At 46.2% G+C, this 22,001-nt stretch overlaps 1 protein-coding gene across 1 annotated transcript; it reads left to right on the top strand.

Annotated features, from left to right (window-relative positions):
- The first annotated feature begins 18,316 nt into the window (after positions 1–18,316).
- Positions 18,317–21,679, top strand: LOC135399661 (membrane metallo-endopeptidase-like 1). The gene is made up of 2 exons (XM_064631396.1): positions 18,317–20,140; positions 21,009–21,679. The coding sequence occupies exons 1-2, from the start codon at positions 18,432–18,434 to the stop codon at positions 21,409–21,411; spliced, it is 2,112 nt and encodes a 703-aa protein (XP_064487466.1). The 5' UTR covers positions 18,317–18,431; the 3' UTR covers positions 21,412–21,679.
- Positions 21,680–22,001: the final 322 nt, after the last annotated feature.

Below are 22,001 nucleotides of genomic sequence, written 5' to 3'. Positions count from 1 at the left end.
TCAACGGGGATTGTCCACATTTTGCTATCTCGCTTTTGCCCGAAATCCCCTAATTGAAAAGTTAAGTAATGAGTTTTAGGTGATTAGGCTATTCAGTCGTTACATGCTTTATTCTAGGAGCGACCGACATATGCTCGTCTCTGGCCTACTCAATGCAGAGCACACTGGCATCCGTGATATCATGGTAAATCGTCGGTCAGAACTCCCAATGATAGGGACCCCACGGAAAATCCAAACAACGATCCACAGGCTCCGTACAGGGTCAGCGCTGACTAACTGATCCACAGGGTCCGAACCGGGCCTGCGCTTACTAACTGATCCGCAGGGTGTGAAGCGGGTCAGCGATTGCTAACTGATCCACAGGACTCGAATCGGGTCAGCGTTCACTAACTCGTTGGTTCTCAAAATTGAGGCTGTGTGGATGATGCGAATTGCAGGCACTGCCATGAGCCTGAAATCATCGAGCCCAGAGTGCCGCGCGCGCGAAAGTGCCTGCCAAAAATTTCTTGCAGACTGCAAGAACGATACCCTGCATGCCATTCTACACCACAGCGGTACCCTCTCTCAGAGACGCATGAAGGCCCAGAATATAGGGCGCTTTCTTTGCGTGACGAGGTTGTCGTGGAGGTCTCTATAATGACACTGGCCGAACTCGGGTTTCTAATCGGAAGACACACAAAACCACCGGGCCTGTCCACTTCACTCCCTCATCTTTACGTCGTCATCATCTCATCATGATCTTCTGCTATACATGCCGTTTTCACCGATTCCGGTTTGGTTCCAAAACGACATCCGGTTTCATAGCCCGCGCCAACCACTGTGCCGATTCATACATTCTAAAAACAGAACTTCACCGCATAGCACGCTGTGCGCCAACCATTGCCACGAATGATAGCGTTATCGCTTCTTCGATGAGAAATCTGGGCGTACGCCCTTTTGTGGCAATTTTCATATATTCAAATTGCCACAAAAAGGCGTACGGCCCCCTCTCTCTTCGAATCAGAAGCGATAACCCTATAATTCTTGGCAATGGTTGGAGCTAAGCGTGCTATGCGGTGAAGTTCTGTTTTTAGCGGGTACAGTTATCGCTCCTGATTTGAGGAGAGAGAGGGTCGTATAGCTTTTTTTGACAGTTGAAATTGCCGCAAAAAGGCGTACGCCTCCCATTTTCAACAAATCAGGAAAGCGAATTCTGCATGGCGACCGGTTCCGAGCGTCATTAGCCGCGGAAGGACCGGAAGTCTTCGTGGCACCGTAAATTACGACGGGGGCTTGTTCATGTTTACCCCAGAATGTCATGTATACAGTCGTGACGATACCCACAGCTGTGATGCCAACAACGGCAAGTAGTTACCATCACTACCACCAGCACCACCGAGACGATGTCCACCAGCCCGTATAACTCAACTGCAAACACGACATCTGTGCTGCTCTCATATATATTTTTATAAAAAATCAGAAAAGGATAATAAAAACGCCCTGTATAAAAATTGTGTACGCGCTTCATCCTCAACAAATCAAGAGGCAGAGCGATATCATCCTGGTTCGCCCACTGGTTACAGGTGGTTGAAATTATCCGCAGTCCTTTGCTCCGCGGCACGCGCAGCGTGTAGTCACACAAGTGTGGGTGTACCACCTTACGTGCAAAGCTACTACAGATCGTTTGTTATTATTTATTAACCTTGATCGTGAAGGGTTATAAGGGCAAGTAAGGCTTTCCTCACGTACTAAGAGATAGAATTTTGAACTTTGCTGTTTCGAAGCTGAGCTCGTATACACTCATAAAACATGTGGTGGTGGTTAGGGTTCGGAGCCCGAGATCCCGGGACCCCGAAATCCCGGGATTTCAGCATATTTTCATGTTCCGAAATCCCGGGATTCCGCAAGGCCAAATAGCGGGATTTCGGGATTATAAATTTCGGCTTTTCTGACAACAAATATTCGGTGGCACGACTGAAAGGGAAGGAACGGTGTCCAACCGACTTTGCCAACCGGTGTCCAATATCATCTGCAATCTCAAACCGAACCAACCTTATCGTCCACGACACATTACAACGACGTAAGCTGCTGACTCATGTGAACTACGCAAGCCATAGCGGAGAACAGCCCTCAAATAGCATAAAACTCTCGTGAAATCGGAAGGAGTCTTCCAATCCTACAACAAGAAATATTGCAAAATCTCTCTCTTTAACTCTGCAGAAACTCTCTTTTTGTTCTTTTGATCCGCACGAATACGTATATATATATATATAGTGGAAAGTAAAAAAATAAAATGGAGACAGCCTTTTCAGAAAACTATAGACTCGGCTAGCACAATAGAACACAACACTCACTGTGGATGAATAAAAGGCAGGAAACGCACCATTCCATGTATTCACACAAGCGACATTCCCCAGAATATACTCCAGCGGATGATGCGAAATACGTCATTGGTTTTAGCGGCTGCGTAAGTAGAATTGCTGTACGTCATAAGTATGTATCTTCTCGTGCACTATTAACTGCGCGAAATATACTGGGGCGCAGGCAGAAGATATTCCATAGCAGACAACAAGAAGAGACGCATTTCATTGCAACGTGGACATTCCACCACAATGGGAATGCTCAATGTAATACGCAGGTTTTGCCCCTTGAGCAGTTTTTTTGGCGCTTTTTTTTTTTTCTCACTAGAATGTTCCGTGGGGATGACAGAAGACGCGAACTATATCGCAATTTGTGATAGCATGGTTATGCAAGTGGATACAGTCCTATACGATATCCTGGGTATAGTTGCGAAAAAATCCCGATCCCGTCACGGGATCTCGGGATCGACATTTCGAAATCCCGAAATCCCGGGATTGTAAAAACGGCTCGGGATTCCCAACCCTAGTGGTGGTGGTGGTCGTGGTGGTGATGGAACTGTTTGCCGACGTCGACCACTCTTAGGCTGGCAACGTAACGACTATCACAGTGAAACCGGCCCCGGTGGCTCAGTCTGTAGCGTGTTCGCCTTCAGATTCCGAGATCGCGGGTTCGAACCCGGCCGAGGACGCCAGCAACTTGGTGGCAGGTTACAAGTTTTTAGCTTAGACACGCAGTCTTCCGCGAGGGACGTTAAATACGGGGTGCCGTGTGATGAGCTTTCATCGCACGTTAAAGAACCCTCAGGAGGGCAAAAGCAATCCACAGACCGACCGCTGTGGCGTCGCTCATGATCTCAGTTGTCACGCGACGTAAACACCCAATTATTAAATTAATTACTATCACAGTGAAGGGCCGTGCGTCCTGTGCCGAGTTCGCAGGGAACTATGCAGACTTAACTGAGGTAAATCCAGGAGAAACACCCGGACCGCACAATCAGTACCCGGATTCGAACCCTGGTCACCTCCCAGTCTCGGCTTGGAATGTCGCACGCCAAGACAGGGAGGTGACGCAGCGCTTGCCACAAATCGAGATTGGTAAAGGTAGACTCTTAAAATGAACTCCACCGCATAGCACGCTCCTAGCCAACCATTCTTTCGAATGATTTCGTTATCTGACCTGATTCGCTGAAAACGGGGGGCGCACGCCTTTTTTGTGACATTTATGACCAGCATAAGTGTCACAAAAAAGGTGTACGCCTCCCGTTTTTAACAAATCAGGGCAGATAAGAATATCATTCGAGATGATGGTTGGCTAGAAGCGTGCTATGCGGTGAAACTCATTTTTAAGAGTGTATTACTCTGTACAGTGTTCAAACCTGAACGTCACCACATAGCACGCTGCAGGCCAACCATTGTCCACAGTTACAACAGAACTTCACCACATAGCGCGCTCGTAGCCAACCACCATTCCAAATGATATCATTCTGTGTCTGATTTGTTCGAAAAAGCGGGAGGTGCCTATCTGCGACATGAATAATGTGTCCCAGATAGGCGCCTCCTCCCATTTTCAACAAATCGGGACACAGAATGATATCAGTCGGAATTATGGATGACTAGGAGCGTGTAATGTGGTGAAGTTCTGTTGTAACAGTCTACAGAGTAATACCTTTCTCACTATCGATTTGTGGAGAGCGCGGGGCATACCTACGCCTTTTTTTTTTTTTACAATTAACAAAACTGCTTGTGCTACAAAAAAGCGTACGCCTCCCGTTTTCAACAGATCTTGAGGGAGAGCGATGTCGTTCGGGATGGTGGTTGACTAGTTGCGCGCTATGCGGTGAGGCTCTGTTTTAAGAGTGTACACTTTAAAAACAGAACTTCATCACATGGCACGCTCTTAACCAATCACCGTCCCCAATGACATCGCTCTGTCCCTGATTTGTTAAAAACGGGAGACGTACACCTCTTTGGAACACTTATGCAGTTCCAAAAAAAAAAAGACGTACGCACCGCGCTCTCCACAAAGCTGGGGTGATAAAGGTATCATCCCGTGCAATGGTTGGACTTCACCGTGCTTTTTGGTGAAGGTTGTGGTTTGACAGTGTAACTTTAAAGGGTATACTCCCAGAACAGAACTTCACCGCATACCACGTTGTGCGCCAACCGCTGCCACGAATAATAGGGTTATCGCTTCTGATTTCAAGAGAGAGTGGGGCGTACGCCTTTTTGTAGCAATTATCACACATCCAAATTGCTACAAGAAGGCGTACGCCCTCCTCGCACTTCGAATCAAAAACGGTAACCCTATCATTCGTGGCAATGGTTGGAGGACAACGTGCTATGCGGTGAAGTTCTGTTCTGAGCCGGAACTTCAGCGAACATCATATCCGTTTCCTATGCGAGCGAACTGGATCGGACAATAGGTTAGCGATCCTCCTAACACCTTCACACTTCCTAGAAAAGAAAACAAGTGACAGCACTGCATTCAAGATGAGCTCGTGTTTCAAGCATCACTCTTGGCTTGAGGGCAAGTGAAATTGCTAGGTACGTTTTGAGAACGTGACAGTTTCCGTGCTGCGGGTGTCCCTATATGGAGAGTTTGGGTCAACGTTTCTCGCACGCTTCACATTTTCTTCTTCCTTCCTTTTGATGGAGCATTGACTACACCTGAAATATTTGCACGTACGACGGACCGCATTTCTTTGCTCCTCGTGATCTGGTCAAGGTACCACCCTCATGCTTTCTTTAGAATACCGTGCGCTAACATTCTAATCTATCGTCGCGTTTTGAATGCGGAACTTCTGATTGATTTGACTTGCAAAAAAAAAAAAAAGAAGAAGAAGAAGAAGAAAAAGAAGAAAAAAAATATGGAGAGGTTGACCCAACTCTCTCCTTCTCATGTCGTCCGAAAGCCATGCCAGGGTATAGTGGTCAGCGCAAGTGACCTGCAGTCAAGAGGTGCGTCGATAGATTTCCTCGGCTCTCTGGCTTTTTCGACGAGTGTCCTATTTCAATCTTTCTATGCACTGGGACGGTGACTCCAGCGCGCTTAGGGAGACGGGTTCCTCTGCCAGATTTCTAGAGGGTTCCACGAGACTCCTGAGACGGCGCTCATGACATACGCTTGAGCTTAAAGAAATGGGAAGAGAGTGAGGTAACATTTCCTTTTGTTTGAGGAACACACAAGGCGATGAGGAAAACACTAAGACCCAACATATCCTCGTCTCACAAAACTCATCGTCTTGTGTGCTCCTGAAACTCCAGGAACCATTACCTCTATTTACAGCACACCAGCTCGCTTACACCATTTAAATTTGTAAGTGAATAGAAAAAAGCTGCCAGCGAAAACATAACTCATGACCAGGGATGACAGCTGGTCGCATCAGTGCGATCTATACGTTTCTATTTTTTCTTTCTATTTCTATTCTATTCTATGCTATTCTATTCATGGCCAAGGACTTGTGGAACTGTGGAGATCGCGGAGCACGTGCTGGTCGCCTGCCGACGCTTCGATTCTAGTCGGCGAACACTGAAGAACGCCCTTGCGAAACTTGACTACTGAAACTTCTCTTAGTGTCGAGAAGGTACTGGGGAACTGGCCAAAGCAACACAAGCAACCTGCGCTGTGTGTACTGGCGAACTACCTCAAGGACATACGTGCTGAAATAATCTTTTAAATTGTAACGCTCATCGGATGGATTTATTGACCTCCGGGATACATTACTATAGGATAAACGCCTGTAAACTGTTATTCAATGCTTTCATACGTCCAGCGCGTCTTGGAACTGCTCGTCGTACCGCTGCGATCTACGTTTCCATTTTCTTTTTTTCTTTCTACTTCTATTTTATTCTATTAATGGCCGGGATATAAGGATTCCGTTTTCCGCGGAAAGTGCGGTTTCCGCACTGAAATCTGTCGTTTAATCTGTCATTGAAAAGTCTAACGATGACTATCGCACTAAGAAACGCCATACAGTGTCCAGAAATGTGAGCAAGGCTTTCGGCTTCAGCACTTGCCAATGTATCAAGGAAATTTGTCGTAGAAGTCGAGATACTCATGAAATAGCTTGGCTGGTAATGTAACAGGCCTTCACTGTTTCTACACCCTAAAATCTGTACCTCTTAAAACCCCATTTTATAAGGAAATTTTTTGCAAAAACCTACCCTTTATTTTATGCGGTACGAAAGCGCCTAAAAGGTACAGCACTTTTAACGTACTGCCGTCTAACAGGTACTCACGTATAAACTGTACAGCCGTCTAGCAGGTACACCCGTATAAGAGGTACAGCCGTGTAAGATGTAGTGCCGTCTAACAGGTACAGCCATTTTAGAGGTACCGTCATCTAAAGGGTACAACCAACTAAGAGGTACGCCAGTCTAAGAGGTACTGCCGTCTAAGAGGTACGCCCGTCTAAGAGGTACATCCGTCTAAGAGGCACATCCGTCTAAGAGGTACGCCCGTCTAAGGGGTTACAGTTGTCCAAGAAGTATACAGTCCACACACAACGGAGAGGAACATGTTTGTGGTGATATAATTCGTACGTGACGTATCGCACGCACAGCAAAATGCACGACGCGCATCATGTATTGCGCGCTTATGCTTCGGTATCGGTAGTGGTAATACACACTCGCAGAAGTGTGCATCTGTAACATACGCGAAGGTGACCAACGTGTTGCAAGCACATGCGGGACAAAGACAAAAGGCTATCTAAATACTGAACCGCTCTTTATTTGACCTTCAGCGATTTCAGCAGTTGCGAAAGCCGTGGCTTTCTGTACAGCTTCGGGAATTCGTTGTCGTCACCAACATATATTTGCAGCAGTCCAAACAACTGGCCAAAAGCAGCTTGGTGTGAAGTTTTTTTACGTAGTAAACTGTCAAGCAGCAGAGCAGCACAAACTCATATAAGCATGCCCGACGGTTCCAGCAGCACAGCCTCTCCGTCACTACACCAAACAAGGCTCTCCTGCCTGAAAAAGAGTTTCGGTCCCGGAGAGACTACCTCTTCGGGGACGGTCTGGAGAGGAACGCCGCAATTAGTTCGTGTTCGTGCATTCCAAAAGAATTGCCTCAAACAAAGGAAGCAGTCCACATACCGTTGAGATCAGGTTATACTTCGAATTATTTTGGACGTAAGAATACGTCCACATCGACGAACATCGGCGATTCTTTTCCTTCATGGATGAAAAAGCCGCCAGGATGTTGGTCATCTCCACCATTGCTTGATCAAAGCTTTTGCGGAATCTGACGTCGAATTCCAGTATCAGCTGAGAAACAAATGAAGTTTAGATAATAGAGATAAAACTACACTGTCGGCTTGAGCAGTAACAGCACAGCAAAACCGATCACTTCGCTTGATTTATTTCGACCGTATGAATAATTAGTGTTGACAAACTACATCGCTACGCCGTTAAGTGAAGACGTCATTCTGACCCATGGGTGTTTTGCCGACTGGCTACTCTTGGTGACTGACTTTCCAGCAAAGCAATGTATCAAGGGGATCAGATTTCGCTCCAGTATAACTGACTCTGTATATAACTCCTTACTCTGAGAGATGGATTCGAAAGAATCCATTGGAGGTGGCCATGCCATAGGGTAGTAGTGTTCATTAGACTGAAGGTAGGTACATTGGCGCGCAGATTTGTCTTAACCAGCGGAGCGCGTGTCATTGGGCGCTGATAGGCAGCTGGAAGCGAGGTTGTGGTGATCCACTATCCCCTTGAAGGGAGGGTCGATACGCACAGCGGATGAGTTCGCGTTTCGGCATCTCCGTTGTGCGTACCGACCCTCCCTTCAACGGGATAGTGGATCATCCCAATCTCGTTTCCAGCTGTCAATCAGCGCCCGATGACATGCGCTCCGCAGGTTAAGGCAAGTATTCGCACCACTGTATCTACATCTAAAAATATTTCAGCGCTACAACTGGGACGATAACCTTCAGCACTAGACAAGCCTGAAATAATACACTGACGTGGAACGCTTCTAGGTTATTAGAACCCTCAATGCAATCGCATACGCATTCTGGCAAGCTTCCATTCACTAGGCTCACCCTACGCATGGCGTTTTGGGAAACGGCATGCACGTAGTTGTAGCGGAAATGAACAACGTTAGAGAGCAACTTACCATGAGCAGGTACACCTTCCCGGCCATTCCATGTCCCTTAACCGTGTGAAGACGGCGGCTTCCTGATCACAAATAAAGACTGGTTTAGAGTACGACGTAGCATTCGCCCATCGCCGCCCGCGTTGCGCGCCGACAGCCAGCGTTCGCTACGCCACGCTTCCTCATCCTACCGGGATCATAGTCCGACGCGATTCGGCGCAGCGCAACGAAAACAGCACAGGAGCTTTTCACATTTCGTAGTGGGAAAGCAATCATATCTGTATCTGTACCCTGGAATCCGACTAAAGACAATCCGTGTTCCCATCGTTGGCACTGTTATGTTTGCATTACTGTAACACGTTTGGTACCCCCAAACATGAACACCGAATTAAATAAGAAGGTCGCACGTCTTCCCAGCTGTTCTCGTTCTTTTGCTTGCCTCTCTAGTCCATCCGTCGTTTATTATATAGGCACGGATATTCCTTTCCAGTTTCGATCAAAAGCTCAATGGGCGACGCCATGTTGGGAAATGCGAGTCCTACGCCGTGCACAGCTCGCTGGCCAGCGCCAGATGTAGAGCATTGTTCTACTCCCCCGACGGCGGCTGGCGTAGTCGCGCGTTGACGCCGCGCCGCGCTTCGCCGGGAGTCGTCGAACTATGAACTCACCAGCGACGGCTCGCGATGCTCGGCGGTGCGCCGCGCGTAGTTACGCACCGCTCCGTCGGACTCTAAACCGGCCTTAACCTTCACACGCGGACGCTGCTGCACTTATAACGCATGTTTCTTCCGTGGGTATCAAAGGTTCGATTCGCTATATATGAGGCAAGATAAAGAAAAAATAAGAAACTGACCCGCCTGACCTTATGAAACCACTGGAAGGTGTGGCTTGTCGGTTCGTCGACAGCTTATCTGTTCCGGAATTTTTTTTTCTTTTAGTTTTCATGTTGGCCAAAAGAAAACCTGCCTCCTTCACGAACACACGGAGAAAGTTCAATCTCTTTCTATTTTATCAATGTAAATACCTAATAAGCAATAAACATCCCATATACAGGAGGGCATTTTCCTTGCTCACTGTCTAGCCTGTGTTCGTAATATACTTGAAACAGACGCAGACAATTTAAACAAAAGTACCACGGTTGAGGCTCTTTAGCTGACGACATACAGGGTGTCCCACCGAAAAAGGGCCAGGGGCTAAAGAAAAAACGGAGTGCTTTACACAAATGGAACCAACTCTACGTGCTTGGCAGTTGTGTGGTCTATCCAAATTGTTTTTCATCGCCCCTTGTCAATTAATTAGCGGTAATTCATTTTCCAACTTTTTAATCATCGGTTTTAGCTCTCAGATGTCATTGAGGAGGTTGTAGTACATGTCGAAAGAACCACAACTGAAGTGGTTCGAGGTCGCTATGGCTTGTGGTTTCGTTTTTTCCCGGGTTTAAAAGTCCGGCAATCCGGCACCCGCGCGCGACGATTTTAGCACCTTGATATTAGCGCTTGGAGGCCATCCTTGGGCCACGTCACACAAGAGGAAGATATTTCACCTGTTTCACGGCACACCTATCAGAGTGCACTGCAATCGTCGCGCGCGGCCGCTGAATTATGGGAAGCGCTCTGGGGTGCGCGCGGCTTCTGAAACCAATTTTTTTAAACCCGGGAAAAAAACTAAACCACAAGCCATAGCAATGTCGAACCACTTCAATTGCGTCTTTTTCGACATGTACTACAACTTTCTCATTGACATCTAGAGCTAAAACCGCTAATTAAAAAGTTGGAAAATTAATTACCGCTAATTAATTGACAAGGGCGATGAAAAAAAAAATTTGGATAGACCACACAACTGCCAAGCACGTAGAGTTGGTTCCATTTGTGTAAAGCACTCCGTTTTTTCATTAGCCCCTGGCCCTTTTTCGGTGGGACACCCTGTAGACAGGAAACGTTTTATCACCTGCCGTGAATGAAACAATCATAGTTGTAAGTCAACAGCTAATCTTTATCTCCGAGTTCGTGCGATGTACATGCATTATCTGACTGCATCGAGCCCTTTGGGGCCGTTACTTGAACGCAAGAAGTGCTGAAAGCATAGATTGAGAAGTTACCCGTCAAAAAGAACTCGTTACAAGTTAAGTTACCGTGTGGAAAATGTAACTAAGTTAATAACGAAGTTCTTCAGCCTGAAATGTAACTAGCATTACTGAGTTACTTAAAAAAAAGAACGAGTTACTTCCAAGTTACTTCGGACACAAAATAGCATTACGCAGGTGCAGCGCGCGTGAGCAGTTGAGTTACATCTTGAGTTGCCTGTGGAGGAGTGCAACGCGCTTAGATCGTTTTCGTTTATGTCCAACAATAGACCTCTCCCTGTTTGTAAACAAATGACATCATAGTATTCGACAGCGCCACAAATTCGGTAGAATTTAACTACGCTCGAAGCTAGAGGGGAACAATGTCGCGCCCGAAAGCCACCGTATTGAGGGGATTACGATATGGTCCCTTAAAGGGACGCGACCCTCGGTCCTGCTTTACTTTTAATGGGAGGCAGCGAACAAGTGCCCGTTCGTGGAATCTAGCCCTCTCCTTCCGATTTGTTTCGGTGTCAGTCTGTCTACCAATGTCATGATGACGTTTCTTCGGTAGATGTCTATTCGAACGCTTTGCATCTTACTCCCTGTGAGCGCACAATGGTTCAGCTTCATTTCATGACAGCGGTTCTTACTTCCTGAATAAAATACTGTCATTGATTTAATATCACGTTTTATGGCAAAAATGCCATGAAGGAACCGGAGAGAAAGCAAGAAAATATGTGGACATGTGTGAAAAGCGAGTGAAAAGCAGGGTGTCGAACCGAACCCGAACCCGAACCGAAAACCGTACCCGAACCGTTATTTTTGCCGGAACCGAACCCGAACCGAAATTTTCATGACACTGTTGAGCCCGAACCGGAGCAGAACCGTAAAAAATAATAGTGGTAACCGGTTCGCATCAAAACGGTTCGGACATAAATGAAGTCAGCATAAGAGTTCCTCTCTATCCCCGAACGAAGACACATTGGTATCATCATCACGCGCCTATATCATAAATTTCAGAAATGTTCACCTAGCAGTCAGACGACGACGTATAGTAAGTATACTTTCAGCGTCTTTTTAACATGTTGAAGCGCAGTTGTGCTTGTGAGTGCCGCGGCTAGCGCCCCACGCACGCGGTGCGGCGTCTACTCTTCAGAGACCAGGTGCCACGCGGACGAATGAAACACGAATGGAGTAGGCCAGTTATATAGCTCTACAGGACGAATATGTGATCAAATAAGCGCCCAAGATTTCCCTTTACACGTGAGCAGCACAAATTAAACAAGTCAGAAACATGAGAAGTGGAGAAGGAGCGTACGCAGAACGGTGCCTGTTTGATTGGTCGTGCTTTGAAAAGTAAATGTGGTTCTGCTTATTGGTAGCGCAGTTGTGTCGTCGTGACACATTGCCGTTGTGTTGTGGATTAACAAGTACACTGCTGTGAGCTCGGACAGAGTAAGGCTTGCAGGCTTATTTTCGACATGCTTCAGTACGGTTTCAGATCGATTCACGCTGCGAAGGCAGTTTGCCGGCAAGTACTGTCTTCTATGTTACGCTGTCCATCTTATTAGGCTTCCTTTAAGTGTATCTTGCTGGCACTGTGCGTGTGAAAAAAGATATTTTGGGAACAGAAAGTAGCAGGACTACACCGCTTCAACAGCGTGAACTCTAGTTGCAATAAGTGTTCATCCATTTCTCATTTCTCTCACTAAAGGGCTACCTCACCGCCAGAGACGTCAATGCAGACAACAGCAGTAAGCTATTAGCCACGCATTTCCTGATAAAAGCAGTTTTATGGAACATATATAACGGAAGCGTTGAACCGGTTCGCGAACCGGTTCGGGGCTGCGAACCGGTTTGCGAACCGGTTCGATTTCTGGCCTGGCCGAACCGGAACTGAACCGGAACGAAATCAAAACAACGCGAACCCGAACCCGAACCGAACCCGTATTTTTTGCGGTTCGACACCCTGGTGAAAAGTAACTTGGAACTTAACTTAAGTTAATCTGGCGAAGTTACCTGAAAAAGGAACGAGTTCCTCTGAAAGTTACCACGGCACAAAAGTACCGAGTTAAGTTACAAGTTACGAAAAAAAGGAACTTAGTTACAGTAACGGGTTACCTCGAACTCTGTCTGAAAGCAGCGAAAAGCTCAATAAGATTTTGCGCAAGAGGTACTGCTTTACAGGGTACAATACACGGCACCTCATAAACTGACCGTGTACCCCATAAATATGCTTGTACCTCATACATACAAAGCGAGATCCTTTGTCTAGCCCGGTGCCTCTTAAAACAACTGCGGAAAAGCACTGATGTTTCTGATATTTACCAGGTACAGCTCGATATAACAACAACAACAGATATATTCGGATGATGAAGTGGTGATATAAGGTACGTTATAAGGTACCGATTTTAGAGTGTAGAAAAGTGAGTACCATATATTGCATCAGGTGTCCGTCCTTTACGTTATCTGGATTGCTAACTCAAAAGGCACCGTCTTGCACTCTTAAAACAGAACTTCACTGCATAGCACGCTCCCAACCAAAGCATACCCCGAATCAGTGTTGTAGCCGCTACCAAAACTAAGTAACGAAACACCGCTACCCGCTACTCCACAGAAAAGTAGCGCAATACTAGCGTCGCTACAAATTTGAAAAAGTAGCGAGGTACCGTTACCGCTACCAAATAAAAGTAACGTAAGTACTATGCCGCTACTTATCAGCAACCGTAGCCTTCTCTATGCAACACCTTAACGAATGTGTCTAAAGGCGGTGCAATATTGAAGTTCCCTCACATAGCTGGCATAATATACAGGGTGATTCACGAACCATGTCATTTGGGGTTTATAAGAAAACGGTAGAACGGAACAATATACGGTCAACGGCTTCCGTGCGGCAATGAAGTTTGCCATCATCAAAAAAATGCTTTTGTGGAATTTCAATGTGCAATAAATTGAAATTTCTGAATTGAACTCTGGAATTTGACTAGTCAACATAACGTCTCCTTTTTACAAAATCAGGAAGCCCGTGGCGAACTTAGTCGATTACACCAGAAGCCTAAATCTCCAATGCTACAGCGAGTGCAAAAAAAAAACAAAAAAAGTGAAAATCGGCTTTTTCTGACGCGCGTATTTCAACGACGCACGAAATCGGCCGCAAAGATGCGATGAGAGAAGGACGTGCCCCTGCCCAAATGATAGACAGAACACTGCAAAAAAAAAACAAGAGGAAAGGGAAGAGGCTACATGCATTCCCAATGGTACAGGGCAGGGCAGGGCAGGGCAGGTCCCCCAAGGTAGCCATTTTCCCATGTATTTGTTCCTATTCCGATGCGTGCAATGCCGGAGGCCGCCCTTAGATACCCCATTGTTACCAGACATTGGCTTGCGTTGGGTTGTAGCGCGCTAAAGATCCAGTTGAAGCACAATCCAAGCCAGGCCAAGTCACCGAAGGAGAAATGGACGACTGCGCCTGTGGCGCCTGGTACGACAGGTACGCTATGTGATGCACGCAGCCGTGCACTAGATCCTTCCGATCGCTCAACACGTTTAAAAACGGGACCGAAAAGTGAAACACGACACAGAAAGTTGTTATACGCGTTTTATTTGGACATATAAAGACTAGATCCATTCGCAGAAACAATAAAAACATTTTGCCGCTAAACTTAGCGCGCTGAAGTGATCCGGAACGGCAACAGTGGGGTATCTAGTGGCGGCCTTCTTCGTTGCACGCTTTTCCGAGGTTAGTTTGGGGGACCTGGGGCAGCGCCGCCTCTCATCGCATCTTTGCGGCCAATTTTGTGCGCCGTTGAAATACGCGCGTCAGAAAAAGTCGATTTTCACAATTTTGTTTTGCACTCGCTGTAGCATTAGAGATTTCGGCTTCCGGTGTAATCGACTCAGTTCGCCACGGGCTTCCTGATTCTGTAAAGACGTTATGTTGACTAGTCAAATTTCAGAGTTCAATTAAGAAATTTCAATTATTTGCAATTGAAATTCGCCTAAAAGTATTTTTTGAAGATAACAAACTTAATTGCCGCAAGGGAGCCGTTGACCCCATATTTTTCCGTTCTACCGTTTTCTTATCAACCCCAAATGACATGGTTCGTGAATCACCCTGTATTTTGTACGAGATATCCGCGGATGCCAACCTGAAACTTTTCCGTCTGCTTCCTGTTGATGGACTGATCAGTGTGATCAAGTGGCGCAACTGCCACGATAAGCGACCACACATTGAGTCATCAATAAGTGGCTATACCATGAGGTGAAAACATCAAACGAGTGGCATAATGTTTGCTCTCACTAGGGCCAACGTCGTGCTGTTGGCATGCTGCACCAAAGCTTAGGTATCACAAGAATTAATGTTGTTGCCTATTCCGCCTGCTTCCCTTTCTTCCAGCCACACGACGGCTTCCCTTACAAAGCGTTTAACTATACGAATATTTATTAATTTACGTAATATATATAATATTTACGTAATGAAACATTTAGAGAAAGAAAAACATTACGTAGCTTTTTCTTGAACACGTCAAACACTGTCAACAATCAATTGTTTTAAAGTTAATCGCATGTGTACGCCACCAAGCAAGCGTGCAAAGGGCATTAATAAGCATGTTGGCGTGCACTGACTCCCGGATAATATTATTATTTATTCATTTAATGTGGCTCATATACCCACGTATGTAATGTGACAAAATAACTAGACTAGGTATGCACTGCACTAGGTATGCATCTCAAAGAGCTACACTGAAAGCTACACTTGCTCGACTAGACAGCAGGGTCTTCGATATAGTGAAGGTGTTTGGACTTTGGGCACTGAACACGAGGGATGCATGCCTTGGCGGCTCTTGTGAAATTTGTTCAGAGCTGTGGGATGGATACAACCTTCTAGGATTCTCTGTGCATGACCTTGGGATAATTGTGAATAGTGGATAATTGTGGAGTTCTAGTGAACATGTGAATAGTGAATAGCGAACTTGTGAGTAGAGCACCTGAGTAGTAGTTTTGGGGGACGGGGGAGGGGTGAGAATTTATGCTGGGAATAGCAGAACAAGTCGGGAGACGAGTTCAATTTCTCCTCGTTTTTTTTTTACAAACAAATAAACTAGACCGCGTTCGGCAACCTGTTTAGGTTACGTAATTCTATCTCGCTACAAAAATGCTTCACCTGAGGCACAACAAAGTTATACAAAGTCGGCGGTACGTTCGGAGTGCATTGAATGACAATAGGGATATCTCATTGTGTTTCCGATATATTTTCATATTCCTGTTCCAAAAGACACGACGCTCTATTTCTGCTCCGAACAATAAAGCTGCAAAAAATAGTTTTAAATGTGCTATCAACCCGCTCACACAAGATTTGCTGCTGATTGAATGACGGAAACTAGCTTCGTAGGCAATATTATGCAGTATGTTATACATACCTGTGTTTGTTTCGCAAATTTTGTGTTTGTACCACGGGGAAACATCCTCATGTCATCATCACTTCGCCTTCACTTATTGTGGTTGTCGCTGTTCGCAAGGTTGAGTTCAAAAATTAGAAAATGCACAGAATAACACAAATTATATTCCTAACTATTCAGTTGCGCTCAGTTTATAAAAGTTAGTGAAATTGAGGAAGATCGTCACATCAATCTGCCTGAACTAAAAGGAATGACAAGAAGATGTTCTGCTTCATCGTTATCTTACTTTTTTTTTTCTCTGTGTGTTCCACGTCTTCCATATTACGAAAAGTAGCGGTAGCGGAGAAAGAGTCCGCCGTTACCCATCTTTGTAGCGGAAATACTGTTTCCGTTACAAATTTAACATGTAGGGCGATCGCTACTCGGCTACTGAACAAAGTCGCGAATACGGTAGCGGCGCTACTAGTAGCGGCGCTATGTACAACACTGCCCCGAATAGCGTCGCTTACGCGCTGTTGAAAGCAGGAGGCGAACGAATTTTACAATATTGCACGTTCGATAAATAACGTTGGTTCACAGCTGCTATCACAGAAACTACCACTTCTTATTAATACGCACCTACAAAATAGCACCAAGGTCGTGCTGAAGACTGGGAGGTGGTGGGTTCGAATCCTACCGCCGGCTGTGCTGTCTGAGGTTTTCCCTGAGTTTTCGGAAGACTTTCCAGACGAATGTCGGCACAGTTCCACGTGAAGTCGGCCCAGGACGCATACTAACCCCACTGTCCCCCACTCCTTCCTGCTGTCCTCTCTCCGTCTGTCCACATCTGTACGTCGCTCATAGCCACAGTTGCTTCGCAGCGCTAACACCCAATCAAAAAAAAAAATCACAACTTTGAGTCACTTTCCCAAACGGTCGATAAGATCGCTCTACGTTGACTGATATTGGTACGTATTTTATACTATTTGTTACTGATGATGATGACTCGTTGTGTTAATTGTTGCGGTGAAACACCTCATCCCATAGTCATTCATGTAGTAGTAGTTGCTGTTCTTACTGTTTCATTTGTTCATACTATTGTGCTATATGTTAAAGTTGTGGAAACCCGTGTTTCCACAACCTCGTGCCGTCAGCTCCTCAGTCCCACGGCAAAGGAAACCAAAGCACAACAACAGAAGTACGACAACAACAAGGTTTCGTTCCATGCCTTATGTACGAAGCACGGCACGGACGCACCAGAAGATCAACCCAAACCAAAAAGCCCCAGCCGCTAGTCGCAAGCTCCCGCCCCAACACACTGTTGCCTTATTTAGCAAATGCCGCATTCAGTTCTTATCGCACGCGATAGTTCTCGGCGCGTGATTATCAGCATCCCGCAACAACAACAATAAATGATGGAGAAGTGATGATCACATGCATCCCACAAAGTAAAGTAGCTAACTGCTATATTAATGTACGCTATTGCTTGGGATGGGACTAACTCAAGTGGGCTGAAATCTTGGTTTCATGTCTCATTGTTATTGTACTATAGCCTGCGCTGGGGGTAAAACATCTCAACATCTCAATCGGGAAGTTGCTCTGGACATGTTGAGCAATGCAAGGCTTACATTAAAGTTACTTATGAATAACCAGGCCTGCATCGTCCGTAGCGTGTAGCGGCAGTTCGTCTGTAGAGTATGGATCATCATCAACTAACACATCATCACTATACTGCCGTCACCAAAATCAGTTGACAACGACCAGGGGGCTTAATCACTTGCACGCGTTAGGAGCTAACGAGAGGCGGGGCACTCGGCGAGAAGGGCACGTGATAAAACACGTGCATGGCGCTCTTCGCGCGATACGTGAAGGGCGTGTGATACGTCACGCGCAATGTGTCACGTGCCCATCTTTTCGAATTTCCCGCCCGCCTTTTTGAATTTCCCGCTGCTCGTTAGCTCATAACGACTGTAACGACAATGAAGCGATTAAGCCCCCAGATTTGCCGAAGTATGGCAAATCATTTTCGCTTTCCAACTCGGGCATGCTTGCATATCTCCACTCCGCGTCTTCCAGATGACCACCGCCCAGACGGCTTACATTTTTCAAAGGCCTGCCATCATTGGTCGGTTACAGAATGACGTTTTCTCAGAGAGGGACTTCCGCCATACGCTCAACATTCGGCGTCTGCTCTTGCGGTGTATTTCGTCGAGCTGCACGAAAGCTACACTAGTAATTCGAAAGGGATTTTCAGTGTACCATTGCCAGTGATGAACGACGCATAAAATGTCGCCATAGTTTCGGAATCGATGGGCACGAAGGCGATCGTCCCTTTAAGCGCTGCTGGCGAATAAACAAGTCCGTACCCATTGCATAAGAGCACGTGACAAAGAGGAAAAACTAGAATATGAGGAAGAAGACGGAAGGCCAACGCATTTCGTGAGCGAACCCTCTTGCGAAGAACCTACGAAGAAGGCGGCTTGTTGGGCAGTGCTTACGAATCCGAATACGGCGAATATACACGCAGTACCAACAAGCTGGCAGCCATGCAGGAGCCCTCCCGAACATCTGACGGTATTTTGTGCATTATAATCGGGTTATCCGTGAGCGTTGTGGTCGCCAGCATTATCATCATAGCATATGTGAAGAAGGACGGAAGGCTGGCTAAACCACCCATGTTAGAACCCATACAGCGTGCTGAGGAGCTGAGGAAGATTGCCTGTTCTTCCGTAACTTGCACCAATGCCTCAAAACGTTTGCTCATGTCAGTAAGTCATAAGATGCAGCCCTGCAACAACTTCTACAAGTTCATTTGCGACGGTTGGCAACGGGCTCATCTCTCCCGTCTTTACCAGCGCAGTGTACTCAGCGAAGCAGAGAATGAAGTCAAGAAGAAACTTATGCTGGCCATGGAAACCTCTTCCATTCCTCGAACAAACCAAACGCAGATACATAAGCTTATTGCTTTATACCGTTCATGCACGAGCAGCCACTATCCACAGGGAGACAGTGTGAAATCGATAGCTCGGTTCCTGAGAGGTCACAATCAGAACTGGCCGGACCTAAGTGTTCCAGAAGCAGCTCAACTATTCGACTACGTCATGGAGCTCGATATCAGATGGCATTTAAACATCGTGTATAGGTATAAGCTCGAAAAAGACAAAGCTGGTCGCCTTGTTGTTCAACTCTTCCCGCACAAGCCTCCGGCATTTGGTGAGAAGCTGCTTCCTGTTTACGAGTCTCTCGTACGCAAGGTAGCTAATATGATCGGAGGCAAAGCGAACTACGATGATGTTGTAAACGCCGTGATTAACTTGGAAGCTCAGCTGAACGCACTTCCCCTGGATAAGGGTCATGTTGCCATACCATGGGTGAAGATCTCTGCAACGTTTCCTGGAACCACGTATCAAATTTGGATTGAGGCGTTTCGGAAATACCATCCTGAAGGGAAACGCATTAGAGGCACAGATACAGTTGTAATTCATAATCCACGTTACTTTAAAGTACTTATGCTCTTGTTGTTCAGCAACATGGAGAACGGGACTGCAGCCTGGTTCGTCAACTGGAGGTTCATTAGCTCAATTGGTTGCCAAACGTCCTACGAGTTCAAGCACTTTGAAGAAACTCAAGTTCTTTGGCCGACAGGTCACTGCGAAATCGGCGATGTTCACACCTACTGTCGTTCTCTTGTGCAAAACGTTATGACGCCGCAGTGGAAAGGTCTTATTACGAAAGTTCTTCTAACATCTGATGCTGTCTTTGACGTCCTAGATATCACCAAGCGCATTAAAAGCGTAGTAAAGGAAAAAATCCGACACGCTGCCTGGATGGACTCGACTACACGCGCCAGAGCTTTCACCAAGATGGAGACCCTGAAGGAGCACCTTCCAAAGTTCTTCGTCTTTGACGGAAAGACATCGTCGTACGAGCGTTACACGAGACTGCCTGACCTGACCCCATCGTTTGTTGATAACTGGTTGGCTCTGAGGGGTGCGTTGGGTGAAGTCGTCGACAATATAACACTGGGTGCTCCACTGGAGTTCAACGTCAGGTACCACAAACTGTCGAATGCTCTGCATGTCAACGTGGACATTGTAGCAGATCCAGTATACACATTTGGAGTCCCCGCTGCCATGAACTACGCCGGTCTAGGGGCGCTGGTGGCACGAGAGTACACGCGTGCATTTGACTGGGGAGGTTCTCGGATCGACGGCGTTGGGGAAGTTGACGACTGGTGGTCAAACATCACAACGGAGTAAGTGGCTGGGGACAAACGTCATACTCTTTTCGCACGCTCAGGAGTTATTGCGTTGGATGAAGTGTGCTCACGAAATCGCATTTTTTTTTTCGTTTGGAATGACATTATCAAAAAATAACGAGAAACGTTACGAACATACTTCTCTTCCCGCCTTTACAAAATGTTACGTTTCTAAATATTCCAGGTGTGGCATTCTCTATGCTGGCTATAATTGTATTTGGGGCAAACGAAAGGCAAGTAACGTCTTGAGAGGAAAACCGTTAAAATTAGCTATCCCGTTCAATATACGACAACTTCATGGCTGTTTCTTTTCTTTCTTTCTTTTCTTTTTTTTTTTTCTGAAGGGCATACGCTCCGCTTGAATACATAACTGCTGACCTTCTTCAGAGTCCTTCGTCTTTACGTCCTGAGAGCAGTCTCCCCGAGTCAACGATTTTTGGTTCGCACTTGGGACGGCCTGTGTGGTAGAAGATGAAATGAAACTGGCACCGCGGCACCACCGAGCGCGTTTCATCATTCGGCTGGACACACAAGTTCAGGAGCGCTCTTCCTTAAACAACGCTGTTCCTCTCTCTCGAGCACTACTACCGCGGTGCCACACTGCCTGAATAGTGTGCATTGCAGTAAAAGTAATGCGAGTTGAAATGTTATTTATCTCGGTAAACCTTTCCTTGTTTTGGGGCCTTGAAGAGCCCACCAATGCGAGGAGCGGCATATGGTCACGCTCCAAGAACGAACACCCAGGACTAGTGCGGGAGCAGTCCTGTCGTATATTATGTTTTCTATATTCCCAGTGCTATGAATACACAGGGGAAACTGTCCGTTATACTTTCTCCAACTGACTCAAACTGTATTCTTTCTTCAGGAACTACAAGCTGATAGGGTTGTGCTTCGCTACCCAACTACATAAGCTAATCGCCAACGTAACGGATGTTCTCGGGTTACTTCCAGACGCCATAGCTGAGAGTTCTGGCCTTCGTCTGGCGTACTTCGCCCACATGGCGGCAGTGCTGGACATGGGAAAAATAGAGACACTGTCCGCTGTCGACAACATGTCCAACTTGCAGCTGTTTTTTGCAGCATATTGTTTCCGGCTCTGTGAAAACGATCAACTGCCTCTACAAAGGGAGAGCCGTAGAATGGATGAACGCTCCAGCGGAGAAATCTTGTGCAACATTGCGGTGATGAACATGCTGGAATTCGCAGAGACTTTTGAATGTTCAGCACGAGATGTTATGAACTCCGACCTCAGGTGTAGGATATGGTAATGCCACTTGGAGACTCAAATATTATTTTTAAGCACACTGGGACACAGTATTTTGGGATATTTTTATTCATTTATTTCATTGGTTTTGCAAGCCGATCCGGGCAGAAGCAGGTGGTGAACCACAAAATAGATACATCATACACTCAATAAGATATATACACCAGTCAAGCACTGTTACCTTATGAGCACATGACACAACAGTAAATAACTTAATCGAAGCTTAATGATGTATTCTCTCAAAGCAGATATAAAGCTATCTACAGAAGTACAATTTACTATGGCCTGTGAAAGTCTGTTCCCATCGTCAATGCATCTAGGCAAGGGCGGGTTTTTAGAAGAGGTCTGTATGCGTCGGGAGAGGTGTGACGTTTTGTGTGTTTGGTTCGACGTGCAGATGACGTGGAGAGTGAGACGTCCTGGCCTAATTTTACAGGAAGGTTATGAAAGATCTGGAAGAAGCATTTTGACCGAGTTATAGCATTTTGTTTTTCGACCGTCAACATTTTTGCACTATATATATACTGTCACATTTACTTCCCTCTGAGAAATAGAGTAGTGTCGTCACTGATGCCACCGATAAAATACCTCGTC

Source organism: Ornithodoros turicata, chromosome 7 (assembly GCF_037126465.1).
Source record: "Ornithodoros turicata isolate Travis chromosome 7, ASM3712646v1, whole genome shotgun sequence".
Taxonomy (NCBI): domain Eukaryota; kingdom Metazoa; phylum Arthropoda; class Arachnida; order Ixodida; family Argasidae; genus Ornithodoros; species Ornithodoros turicata.
The sequence above is the reverse complement of the archived record's forward strand: the minus strand, read 5'-3'. Positions and strand labels throughout refer to the sequence as shown.

What these genes read in the sequence shown, in the direction of transcription:
- LOC135399661 (XM_064631396.1), top strand. Translation starts at nt 18,432, where the DNA reads ATGCAGGAGCCCTCCCGAACATCTGACGGTATTTTGTGCATTATAATC. An exon ending in TGGTCAAACATCACAACGGA is followed by an intron (nt 20,141 to 21,008) that starts GTAAGTGGCTGG and finishes TTCTTTCTTCAG; the next exon opens with GAACTACAAGCTGATAGGGT.